We start from the raw sequence: 13,258 nt of genomic DNA, 5'->3' as shown, positions 1-13,258 counted from the left end.
TAATTTCACATCTTCCCATAATACCTGGTTTGCTGGGGACATTGTCGGGGGTTGAAGCCTTATCCCCCTCTCCTGATGTTTCTGTGGACAAAGAGGCTCCTTCTTTTCTCCCTCCTCCTCAAGAGACAATTTGATTATGTAGCACTGGACATTCACTGGGCCCCATTTCACCAGTGAGAGATGTCCCTGCTCAAGTCTGCTCATTTTTGGCCCATTTTCAGTGTGGCAAGCACCTTGAATTGGGCTGGTGCCTGCCCTTTAGAGACAGTTCTGTGGTCCCTGTGCATGCAGCTTCTGAAGTACATGATTTAACATGCAGGCCCAAGGGTTCAATTCAGGGAAGAAGGTAGGAGGGCCAGTGTCTCCATTCCAGTCTTTACCAGAGTCCTGCCTGAGGGGCTGGAGGGTGCCTGCATGCCAGGACAGAGGTGGAATTTGCTCCCCCTTGCCTTCTAATCCTTGTATGCCCTTGTGCTCAGAGGGGCAGTGTGGGGGGAAGAGTAGTTAGATGCCCAGGACCCCTAGCAAATATCAAGCCCTTACGTATCAAGAAATGCAGGCTTAAGAACATAGCATGCCATTTCAAATCCATTTCTAGGGGAATAAATGTATGATTCCAAACAAGCCTTTGAATGATACAAAGGATAAAAATTAAACCTCAAAAAATTCAAATTGAAAAAAGCATCTATTCCAAAGGGGCAGAAGTAGTTAAGTGTAGAGCACATCACCAAACACTGCCCACAGATCAGGGCCTGAAGTCTTTTCCAAGTTTGGAGAACCAGGCAGACCCTCTGGGGTCCAGGCCCTGCTCTGGGAAGTGGCTCTTGGGAGCCTCAGACAAACAGATCCAGAGCTGGTGACTACCACCAGAGGGGTAGTCAGCACATGAGAGGTGGAGAGGGGGCTGCCATCTCTGGGTCCCTGATGCTGGGAAGGACTCTTCAGGCCTGTCAGCTCAGGAAGGGGTGTCTAATCCACCAAAGGGTACTGAGGCTGGGCACATGGGGACATTAACACACTGGGGGCCACAGGTGCTCTGGCTTTCAGGGTGCCACCAAAGGGCCCCTGGGCGTGGCCTGTCACCATCTTTTCCATCCCATTCTGTGACCCTTTCCCTTGTTCTCCCTCTTCCCTAGTTTCCTCCTCCCTCAGTCCTCCCCTTGCCCACTTCTTAGTGGCTCTCCAGCTCTCCCTCCATCTTGTCTTCCATCTGTTCCTCCTCTCCTTCTCTGTCTCTCTCCTCCCTCTTCGCTCTCATCCCCTCTTATCCATCTGGGCCAGAAGCAGAGCCCTTTTCCACCCTGTTAAGGGTAGGAGGGTACAATTTAGTCTCATCCACGACCTCCCCAGGGTTAATATACCCTTTGGCTTGGCCCCCTTGGAGTGGGACATCTGTTTCCTTGGGAATGTGGGATTTTCTGGCTGATTTAAATGGTCACAGAGGAAGCTCTGGTTTCCACAGACTCAGCCTAGAACAGGGCTGTGGGGGGGCCTTGTAGGAGCCAGCCTATCCCATGGCCTCAACCAGATGCTGGAGGCACGCTTATTTATTATGCAGAGGCTCAGAGAAAGGGGGTGGGAGGCTTGGGAGGCAGGGCTGGGGTGGATGTGAGAGGAGCTGTGTCCAGGCTTGGAGCTCTGGGTAGCCGTAGGGGCAGCATCATTTCTTGAAGGCCTGTTTTTTCCAGGGGACCGCCTTCTTACTGCCCCTCCTGGCTTTGCTGAGAACAGGCAGATCCACTTCAGGTGGTTTCACTCTAAAAATCAAAATAGAGAGAAGCAAATGCTGGGAAATGGGTGGAGAGAACTGGTGTGGATAGCGCTCAGAGCCCTGCCCTGGCCTGAGCAGAAGTGCACCTGGCCCTTCGCCATGCACAGCTGAAGCCCTCTGGGTGTTGTTCCAACCTGGGGGACCAGAGGCACCTGTGACCTTTCTAGGTGCTCACAATTGTGCTTTTCTATCTTCAGGAGAATTGTGTGATTTTTACACTCTTGCAGAATACGTAATTCGCTTCAGTTAACATGGCCAATTTAGTGGACTTTTGGCAGGTCTTGAAGGTTTCTTGCAGGGAGACGGCAGGCAGTTTCTACCCTTCTCAGACTGAGGGTCTGGGTTGTAGGGTTTCACTGCAAAGTCTACAAAAGGTCTCAATCTCCACCACCCAGACCACTGCCTGCAGCTCCGGGGAGCAGGCTTGCTGCCCAGCTAGACATGGTATTGATTAAATGGGCCAGATATCAGGGATGGTTGGAGATGACCCACGCCCGGGGCGGGGGGGAGTGACTTGCCCAAAGCCACTTAGCCCCACATGAACTCTGTGGCCTGTGGCAGAGCCAGGGGCCCTGCTGTGAGCCATGCCCATTCTGTTGATCACAGGAGGGCCCCTCAGCCCTGGGGCTGGGGTGGCCACCTACTTCTTCTCAGCTTCAGGAGGGGACTCCTCCATCTTGTCCCCCATGGCCAACGAGGAGAAGCTTTCTTGGATGTCTGCCGATATTGCTTTCTTGGCTGAGTCGGGGTCTTCCAGGACTGGGATATAGGTTGGAATGCTGCAGGGGAGGCAGGGAGGGAGGGCAAGGCTCAGCAGAGGCACAGCCAGAGGGGCCCCGAGTAAGGAGCCCCTGCTTGGTACTGCCATTTAGCATTCCAGCTCCAATAGAGAAAAGAGCGCAGGGTTTCTCCTCCCCAGGGTGGGTAAAGGGAGAGCCTGACCCCTGGGGACCCAGAAACTCCCTGGAGCTTGTTTTTTCTGGCCTCTATTTAAGGTTGGAGTCACCCTGACTCTATGTCAGTGACATCTGTGCACCCAGCACTGACGACCGGTGGGGCAGGAGGGCTCCGTAAAGTGAGCAAAGGAGAGAGCACAGGAGGCCAAGGAAATAAGCCATTATGTAGAGTCTTATGGGCTGCTTGTGTCCCCCTCCCCAAACTCAAAGGTTAGTGGAGTCCTAACCCCCAGTACCCTAAAATGTGACCTTATTTGGAAATAGGGTTATTGCAGATGTAATGAGTCAAGAGGAAGTTATACCAGAGTAGGGTGGACCTCTAATTCAACATACCTGGTGTCCTTATAAAAAAAGGGGGTAATGTGGACACAGATAAACAGATGGGAGGACACCACGTGAAGCCTGGAGTAATAATGCTGCCACAGCCAAGGAACTACCAGAAGCCAGGAGACTGGCCTGGAGCAAGGCCTTCCCTAGCACCCTAGCACTTCTCTGCCTACACCTCTGTCTCTGGCCTCCAGAACCATGACATAATACATTTCAGGTTAAGCTACTCAGTTTGTGGACCACTGTTACAGGAGTCTTAAGAAACTAATGAATACAGAGACAGGACAGGCCCTGTTGTTTCATTGTTTCTTCGTATTTATTGAGCCCCTGCTATGCCACTTGCTTGAGGGCAAGGCATTTTAGGGACAAGAGACAAGCAGGGGGGAGGGGAGAGGAGGGCATCTTCCATCATTTTGAAAACGCTAGAAAAATTAAAAATGGAGGTATGGACTGAGCTGTCTCCCCTGTCCCCTTTGGTCCCATTTGGACAAAGGTGGTAGGAAAGTAGATTCTGGGAGTGGGTCTCTTGAGACTTCCTGAGCACCATAGTGGTGCTAAGGACTCCTACTCCTGTCCCCACCCCCCACCCCCACCCCCACCCCACCCGCAGATGGGTCACAGCTCAGCACTTCCTAGGGACTCAAAGCACAGGTAAATGGAGAAATGGGAATCCAGCTGAGTGGGGCACTGGAAAAGCACCCCTAGGTGAGAGCTTCCAATAGCAGGTTACAAGATGAGAGAGCCAGGGTGACCAGGATGTGGGGAGCATCAGCAGTGTCCCCAGGTGAGGCCCTCCACCAGGCCTGGGGCTGTGTTGACAAATGAAACGTACTGGCCACTGGGGAAACCGTCTCCTCTGCCTGGCCCTGGGCGGATGGAGAATGGGACCAGTGTTACCAGAGCAGAGAGGGTGGGCTTTGGAGACCAAATCAGCCCTCGCCCTGGGAGCTCGCTAACAGGGGAAAACAGCCCCTTTCCTTCCCCCTCCCTCAGCTGCAAGCACCCACAGAGCATCTTCCCTAACCCCCCACTTTTAAGTTGTGGTTAAAAGTACAGAACATAACATTTATCCATTTTCCAATGCATACTTTAGTGGCATTAAGTACATTCACATTGCTGTAGAGCCATCACCACTATCTACCGCCAGACTTTTTCATCTTCCCAAACTGAAACTCTGTCCCCATTAAATACCAGCTCCCCATTGTTCCTTCCCCAGCCCCTGGCAGCCACCACCCTATCTGTCTCTGTGCATTTGACTCCTCTGTGGTCCTCATGTAAGTGCAATCATGCGGTGTTTGTCCTCTTGTGACTGGCTCATTTCACTGAGCATAATGTCCTTGAGGCGCATCCATGTTGTAGCTTGTGACAGGATTTCCTTCCTTTTTAAGGCTGAGCAATATTCCACTGTATGCACAGAACACATTTTTTTTTAATCCGTTTATCCACTGACGGACACTTGGGTTGCGTCCTCTTCTTGGATATTATGAATAATGCTGCTATGAACATAGGTGTACAAATATCTCTTCGAAACCCCACTTTCAACTCTTTTAGGTAGCTACCCACAAGTGAAACTGTTGAATCATAACGCTGTGTAACTGTTTTCCACAGCAGCCACGCCACGTCACATCCCCGCCCGCAGCTCACGCGCGTCCCAGTGTCTCCACAGCCTCACCAAAACGTGCTGTTTTTGTTTTCTTGATAGTAGCCATCCTAATGGGTATGAGGTGGTATTTCACGGTGGTTTTGACTTGCATTCCTCTAATGATTAGTTCTCTTTACTCGTTTTCTTATCGATTTCTGCGTCTTTGGATTGGCCAAGGTAAAGCAGGTAGAGATCGTGTTCACTTCCAAATCCCCAGTGCTGAGCACGAGCCCGGGCAGGCAGTAGGAGGGGCATGACTTTTGGGTTAAAATCGAGGGCTGCTTCTGGGGAGAGGAGCCTCCCTCACAGGAGGTATATGAGGAGCGGCCAGAGGACCATGGCAACTGGTTATCAGTAGACCCTCTGTCAATCAGCCCTTCCTCAGTCTGACCTGACCTCTGCCTCCCGGGGATAAAATCAGCTCGAGGTCATCATTCAGTGAACATGCCCCCAGGCGGTTATATGTGCCAGGCCCTGGGGCTGAGCAAAGGACACAGAGAGAAGGGAGGTGGGCCATGCGATGCAGGACACCTGGCTTAACAGGTACAGAGAGAGCTTCAGCCCTTCCCAACCCACAGCTGTCTCTGCAGCTGGCTCCTCTGAGTGCCCAGTGAGCAGCGCAGGCCTTCTGGAGCTGTCCTCCAGCTCTGCCCACCTCCCTGCATTTACTCTGCAGACCTGTATCCTCTCCCTCTCAGCTCCCTGCCTCGAATCCTCCCACTAGAGCTGTACAGAACCAAGCAGATCGGAAGTCTACTCTGGCAAGGAAGAAATGATTCCCGCCCAGGGACAGTGAGGCCCCCCCACTAGCTGTGAATGTGAGGCTGTCTGCCAGCCCCCTCTTGTAACAGAGGACCCAGAAATGAAAACACTAGAACTCCAGGAAGAGCATCTCCCTTGGGCTAAACCGACAGCGCTGACTTCTAGGTCGTTTCTCACCATGGTGCTCTGTCATGCCGGCACGTTCCATATCCACTGACCATAAACCTCCCAAACCACTGCTTGGCGGCTGAGCCTCCTGTGAACCTCCATCTGTCATCCTTCCCCACCTAGGGCACAACTGATCGGCCAGCCTTCCACGAACACATCCAAGTTACATATTTAGGGGAAAAGTGGACAGGCCAAACACAGAGGTCTGCCCTTCAGGCCAATCACCACTTGCTGGTGATCACTTGGCCGAACAAGCATCTGCCTGAGCTGCATCCATCCATCTTGTTCGTAAGGACATCAAGAGATCTCACCCAGTGTCTTCCTTGAAGTTATTCTAGGCCGACAGCATGTCTCACTCCTATTCTAGTTACCCTGCTGGAAGAGGAATCGGACCAGTGGCTGGCTGTAGAACACGTCCAAAAATTCTTTGACACTCCTCCCATCGAGAGGTGTGGTCTCATTCCCCTCGTTTGAGTATGGGCTGGCCCTAGGGACTCATGTGCAGTGCAAGGTGATGCTACCTGACTTAGGAGGCAACACAGGTCCTACCTGGCTGCATCTCAGGACACTTGCTTTGGAACTGAGCCACCCACCATGTCTGAGGAAGCCCAGGCCACACGGATAAGCCAGGTGGTAAGTGTTCTGGCTGAAAGTCTGCATGGATGGCCAGGCATGGGAATGAGCAAGTCTTTGAGATGACTCTGGCCACTGTCATCTTCTGACGTGACCACATGGGAGACCCCAAGCAAGCACTACCTAGCTGAGCCCCATCAGCCCCCAGACCCTCAGAGACAATAATAGGAAATGGCTGTGTGGTTTTACATCACTGAGCTTGAGGTGGTTCCTTTCACAGACGTAGATAAAAGAGTTGTTGTTATGGCAACATTTTCTTGTCAAATTCCATTCCTTTTTTTCTCTAAGTGCTTTCAAACTGCCAACCTAATAGGCCATTCTAGAATTAAGAGGAGTCCTACTGGTTTATAATCTCAGGAATCCTCCCCCTTCCACTTTCGAAAACCTAGACTGTGCATGCATGTGTGTGTGTGTGTGTGTATCTGTGTGTGTTTTTGTCTGTGTGTGCATCTGTGTGTTTGTGTGTCTCAGTGTGTCTGTGTGCATGTCTCTGTGTGCCTCTGTGTGTGTGTCTGTGTTTGTGTGTGGGTAGTTTGCGGATTCTCTCCCCACCATTCCTCAAAAACTTACTGAAATCTGTTGTAAGCATGAAGTCCTTTCAGAACCCTTGTATGTAACAAATTAGGAGCCTAGAATTCATTTTAGCAATAATAACAGCACTAACAACTGTAACTTATAACCTCTCAATAAATGTTTGTGATGTGCCAGAATTTCTCACCTACCTGACTCATCTAATCCGCACAACCCAGGGCAATGAAAACTATGCTCATTCTTGCTTTACAGACAAAGCAGCTGAGGCAGAGAGGGTAAACGGTCCTTGCAAGGACAGTGGCAGCCAAATAAAGAGCTACATCTCCTTGTAACTAGTTTTGGCCTCTCTCACTCCCCATCTACCACACCCACAAGCACCCCATCCATTAAATGTCTCTTGAAATGCCTTTGCTTGCTGTTTTTGGCATCTGCCAGTGGCCTCCGCTCATCTTCAGTTTGGGCCTTCTGGATGGCATCCTCCCCATCGTTCTTTCTTGAACCTGAGCAGACCCACAGCCTGTTTCCCTTTTTCCCTGGGACTGTCAATGAGCTAGCTGGTCTTGAAGGACCCCCAAGCCCTCCTCGAGTCTTCAGCGGTGGGGTCTCAATGACTTTCTTCTCTGCACCTGGCAGCATCTGCCCTTCCTGATGTCCCCGGGCTCCTGGGGATCCTGCCTTCTCTACTAAGCGGTCCAGGATGCTGGGGTCAGGGTGTGACCTCTATGGTTCCTTCTAGAGGAACCTGTTTAGGGTCAGGCAGACATTCTGGCACAGCTCAAACTCAGTGCGCTGGGGAGAAATTGGCGTCAGGACTCCTAGAAAGCTGAGGGGCCTGGTGGGAATGGGCTGGGTTGCTGTCTGGACTCAGCGTGCTAGGGGTGCAGGCAGAGGGAGCCCCTTGCACAGGCAGGCAATGCTTTGTACGTGTGTTTGCTCCTCATTGTGGTTTATATGGCACTTCGGCAAACACACTTTCATAAGACGTGGGATTTACCATCCTCATTTTAAAGGTGAAGACAATGAGGATTAGGGAGGCAAATGGTCCCCTGGCTTATAAAGAGCAGAGTTGGGGCTCCTGCCTCGTCTTGGGACCCCTGACCCAGTAAGGTTTACACTGCACTGTACAGCCCAGGCATTCCAGAATCCACTCCTAACATAGCCTCTAGCAATGTCATAAACTGTGGGCTCCTTCCCTGGACCAGGCTGCATGCTTCTTGAGCCAAGAGACCAACCTTTGTTCATCTCACCCAAGCTGGGCCTGGGAGGCACTCAATAGATGGGCGTCACCTGGTTGAAAAACCTGCACTCAGTGGCCAAGAGGCAGTCTTAAGCCAGCACCACCCCACTTCCCTTCACAAGGGCCTGAGCTCACTTTCTGAGGAACCCTTGTCTACGTGGCCCTGCTGGTAAACAGAGAAGCAGGACTGGGATGGGGTGTGATGGGGAAAAAGGTGGAGGTGTCCCTAGGACCCCTACCCAAACCTGTCTTCATGAGCCTCCCCGCCCCAGAAACCAGCACTGTGCAAACCATCCCATGTCCCCCTTTCTCCAAGAGGGACCTTTCCCCCAACTTGTGTCCCAGAGAAACCAACAACATGGCCTCATTCCCCCTTGCCACCTGTGAAGTCTTCTGCTTGCTGCCAGCTTCTTTCCCCACCAGTGTCCCTTCCAGGGCAAGGTCTCCTCCCACCCCATGCCTGCCCCTGCATCCCGAGTTTTTTCTGTTTTACCTAAATTTGTAGTTGTCTGGCAGGAAGTAGCCCATCTTGCAGTCTTGTTGAGCCTGGAAGATCTGTTTCAGCAGATTCTGCCTGCTAAAGCCATATCCATTCAAAATGCAGCCACCAAAAAGGAGCTTCCCCCCTGCGAACATCTGTAGACACACAGGAAGGACGTGGCGGGAGAGGCCCTCAGCACACCAGCACTGAATCTCAGGCCAGTGCCATGGGCTCTCAGAGCTTGTGCCAGAAGCCAGGCCTTTCTCTGATGGTTTCAGCAGTGGGGGGGAAGGGTGCTGCCCTCCCCAAGCCGCCCAGGGAAGTGTGGCTGAGCCTGTTCCCCATCGAGTCCTCCCAAGTCAGATGGCAGCCCCACCATCCCAACCTTTGCCCTCTGCTGGCCCACCTGCTCAGATGCCACTTCACACACAAGTGCTCCAGAGCCCTGGGGCTGGAAGGGTTTCTTCCTGCTCAGAGGGCCCCACCACACCCACCTACAGCTGACTGGACCACTTATCCCTATGCACTGATCAGCTGGTCCCATGGGATGGGAGCCTCTGGAGGGCAGGGATCTTGTCCTACTGCTCTCTGAACCCCCACCCTCTAATGTCAGTCTCCAGCAAGTAGACATGTGTCCAAAGATTTTTGTGCAAGGATATCCATTAGAGTGTTATTTGGTATGTCCCCTCTACCCCCGCCCAGCCAACATGGAAATAACCTAAATGTCCAACAAAAGGCTCACAGGTAGAGAAATCAAATGTCAGATTCTTATGCAGTGGTTAAAATAACAATTTAAAAAAGCAGTACCCCCAAAGTCAGAAAAAAGACTAAAAAAGCCAGAGGCCAAAATATTAGCAGGAGTGTGCCCCAGAGCTTCCAACTGTGCTGAATCTAGCAGGTGCCCAGTACATACTTGCTGCATGAGGCAATCTGGGTAATATGGGGAAGTCATTATTTTCTAAATTGTATATTCTTTTTTTTTTTTTAAGATTTTATTTATTTATTTATTTGTCACAGAGAGAGAGAGAGAGAGAGAGAGAAGCAGGGGAAGTGGCAGGCAGAGGGAGAAGCAGGCTCCCCGCTGAGCAAGGAGCCCAATGCGGGGCTTGATCCCAGGACCCTGAGATCACAACCTGAACCGAAGGCAGATGCTTAACCAACTGAGCCACCCAGGCACCCCTCTAAATTGTATATTCTAAACTTTCTACAATGAATATATATTTTTTTACAATGCCCTGTTTTTAGTAAAAAGTTACTTAGAAACAGATGAAGAGGGGGGTGCCTGGGTGGCTCAGTAAGTTAAATGTCCAACTCTTAATTTCGGCTCAGGTCATGATCTCAGGGTCCTGGGATTGAGCCCTGCATGGGGCTCCACACTCAGTGGGGAGTCTGCTTGAGGATTCTCTCTCTCCCTTTCCCTCTGTCCCTCTCCCACTCATGCTCTTCCTCTCTCTCTCATCAATCAATCAATCAATCTCTAAAACAAAACAAAGCAAAAAAACCAGATGAAGAGAATTTGGTTCTCTAGGTTAGGTGTGCCCTGCTCCCTTGAGTCTTCCAGGATGAGGGATGGATGGGGTCAGGCTGGGAACAGGAGACTGGACTCCAGCCCTGACTCTATAAGCTGGGTGACTCTCAGTCAGACCTTCTGCTCTCTGGGCCTCAGAACGACCCTGCAGGCAGGACCCTCTCTCTTTCTCCCTCCCATATCTGTGATTCCACAAAGGTAGGGGCTGTGGGAGACAGGGGCTGTTGGCAGGCAATTGGCGGTGAGTCCCCCCCTTGGTCCCAGCTCACCAGAACCATCCCTGGCACCACGGCATACTTCTTCACCAACAGGGGTGGGTCCTTCTGCAGAGAGCTGTCCAGGTCATACCGCAGCAGGCGGTATGGGTCATGCCGGCACTGCCAAGACAGAAGTAAGTGCCCATCAATCCTATGCCAAGAGGATGCACTCAGATTCCTGCATTCTCAGGCTGACCAGGTTCCATGGAGTCCTAGAGCCCCATTCAACACAGCCTCCCAACTCCTGCTCAACAGGCTGTTCAGCCCCCACATGCACACCTCCCATGACCATTGCCATGATCATCTAGGTCCATCTAGGGCCTTCTGCTGGTGAAGGTTGTCATGGAGATAACTGCCCCCCACCACATGACAGCCACTAGCTCCACCCTCTAGGGTCTGCAGGACTTGACTGTTCCCTCTGCCTGGAAGAAGCCATGTTGGAGATTTGAAGGTATACCATATTCATGGGTGTACCCATTTTCAGGATTCCTCCACCCTCTACCACTGCTGGCTGTCCTCTGGATACCTCCCTGTCATTAGATCCAGTGCTGGGACCTGAATCAAACCTACATCTCAAGGTGGGGCCTGGTCAATCCAGAGTAAAGGGGGTCTCTTTCTCTTCCTTCTTTCTGGATGCTACAAATCCATTAAAATAGCTCATGTATAATGTTTTCTGGTTTTATCTGCCTTTTATTCCAGGTGCCTCCAGCTGTCCTGCCTGATGTTTCTATTTAAAATGTGAAATCCAGAACTATATCTGGCGTTCCAGCTTTCAGAGCAAGACAATGTTAAGGAACATTTCTGCCTTAATCACACACACTGGGATGGTGAAACCAGAGTCACTGTGAAACCTGACACCTCCCTCCAGAACTGTCCTCCACACTCCTCAAATCCCACTGCCCACTCCTACCTCAGATTCAAGGTCAGGCCCTGTCCCCATTCATGCTACTCACAGCTGGGCTGGACTGCCATGCATCTTATGCTTACAGGTAACTATTAATGAAAAATTAATAGCCTTGAGGTAAACTAAAGTCACCTCTAAGTTCCCATGTGGGCAGGGATCCTATGTCTATACACCGATGAGCACAGGGCAGGACTCAATAAGTGTTCACTAAGTCTATGTAAATTGGGGGTGACTCTAGAATACACAGCTTGGATGTACAAGACTAGTAAAAAGGCTTTTGGTGTCTGATCAGAAGGGTTCCAATGCCAAGCTCCTGGCACTGGCTGGAGTGCAGGCACAAGGGTGGGCACATAGGGTCAGGGAGGCCAAGGTCCTGGGAGGAGAGCTGGAGAGGGTATCCCCAGGGCAGATACAAAAACTTGGAAGTCAGGACTGCAGTAAAGGGAGAAGGGGCAGATAGTGGAACAGAGAGGGCATAGGGCCAAGAGGATTTGAAAGAAGTCACCAGGTAGACACAAAGCTGATGTGCTCACATGGCATCCTCTCCTCCAGTTGGAGTGGGGATGGGGTCACCCCTGAACTGTGCTAAACCTGCCAGGGAAGGTTACTGAGGGAGGATGATGATGAGACTCAGGAACGACCCTGCAGGCAGGACAGGACCAGGGGGTGTTCTACATGCCCCTGACAGATCCTTGAGACTTCAACCACAATGAACAGGGACCTCAAGCGCCCCTTTCCCTGACCACCTTTGCACAGGCTGCTGCCTCTGATGGGAACACTCACCCACCTGCCCGAACCCTCTCATCCTGGGAGACTCTCCCTGACTCTCTGGAGGTGGCAGGCCCTGCTCCCAGCTCCTGAACCCCCCGGAGCTGGCCTTTCATGGCCCTGCTCAGGGCTGCTATAGCTGTTGCCCCACCATGCTGGGAGCCCCTCGGGGGCCTGGCACGGGGCCAGCACACAGTAGGTACTCAGCCACAGTCTATGAACATTCTTGAGTCCTGAGTATCCATTGGGGAGTCCATCTCTGCTCCAAGTACTCACACCAATACATAACCACACGCTATGGGGAGTGCTCTGGATGAAAATGGCAGAAAAGATCTCAAGGTCAGAAAGAGCACCCACTTTGATGTGGTGACATTCGTCTCCGGACAGGAGGATGAGTCAGAGAGAGAGAAGACAGGCGAAACATGGCAGATGGTATGTTGAAGAGTGTGCGCAAAGGCCCCAAGGAGAAAAGGAAGTGAAAGGGGGCCCATGTGCTGAGGCCGAAGGGCAGCCTCTCAGCCAGATGCTCAGTCAGTCCTAGCGCCCCTGGGGGGCGGTCTTCCCTTGAGGCCTCCCGAGCTGGGCCCTGGACCAACCTGGATGCAGGGTGAGGCGCGGCCCTGCTGCCGGTGACTGTGGAGTGTATCGAGCAGCCACTGGAGCTGTGCGGTGCTGGTGGGGTTCTGGCTTGAGACTATCCCGAACACCAGTACTTGGCTGGGGTCTCGGGGTGCGGACAGGAAGCGCTCCAGCTCCACGTCGGTTACCAAGGGTGCCTTCACCGTGCACCGGCAGCCAGCCCGGATGTCTTCCTTGCGAATGAGCTTCCGCAGCACCAGCGGGCAGTCGGAGGGCGAGGCTGCCCACCTGGTAGGGCTGCGCACCTCTCCAGACTTTCCTCTGCAATGAGGAACAAGTGGGCAGGTGCTCAGTGGGCCAGTGCTCAGGCCTTGGATGGAGCCCCCTCACCTCTGTGTGCCTCAGTTTCCTCAGGTACAAAACTGGTGACTCCTTTATCCATCCAACAAAAACTTTGGAGGCATCCTGAACCCCTTTCTTTCTCTGACACCCCACATCCCATCCAAGTTACCAGGAAGCCTGTCTGCTCTACATTCAAGAATGATCTAGAATCCACCCAATTTCCTGCTCCCCCACTCCTACTGACATGGCCCAAGCCACCATCATTTCTTGCTTGGATGCCTGCAAGGGCCTCCTAATGGCACTCTGCTTTCTTCCCTGGCCCCTCTTCAATCTATTCTGTACACACCAGACTGAGGGATCCTGGCTCCTGTT

General features: G+C 52.2%; 1 protein-coding gene across 1 annotated transcript in view; it reads right to left on the bottom strand.

The window, feature by feature from the left end:
• Window positions 1-602: 602 nt before the first annotated feature.
• C1H3orf20 (chromosome 1 C3orf20 homolog) overlaps window positions 603-13,258 on the bottom strand; it is an 81,126-nt gene continuing 68,470 nt past the window's right edge. The window contains exons 11-15 of the mRNA XM_036073632.2: window positions 12,562-12,865; window positions 10,306-10,413; window positions 8,521-8,663; window positions 2,416-2,550; window positions 603-1,757 (exon numbers count right to left, since the gene is read on the bottom strand). Coding sequence (XP_035929525.2) covers window positions 1,661-1,757; window positions 2,416-2,550; window positions 8,521-8,663; window positions 10,306-10,413; window positions 12,562-12,865 — 787 coding nt within the window. The 3' untranslated portion in view covers window positions 603-1,660. The remainder of the gene's footprint in view (window positions 1,758-2,415; window positions 2,551-8,520; window positions 8,664-10,305; window positions 10,414-12,561; window positions 12,866-13,258) is intronic.

Source organism: Halichoerus grypus, chromosome 1 (assembly GCF_964656455.1).
Source record: "Halichoerus grypus chromosome 1, mHalGry1.hap1.1, whole genome shotgun sequence".
NCBI classification, from domain to species: domain Eukaryota; kingdom Metazoa; phylum Chordata; class Mammalia; order Carnivora; family Phocidae; genus Halichoerus; species Halichoerus grypus.
This window is presented reverse-complemented; position numbering and strand designations above follow the sequence as displayed.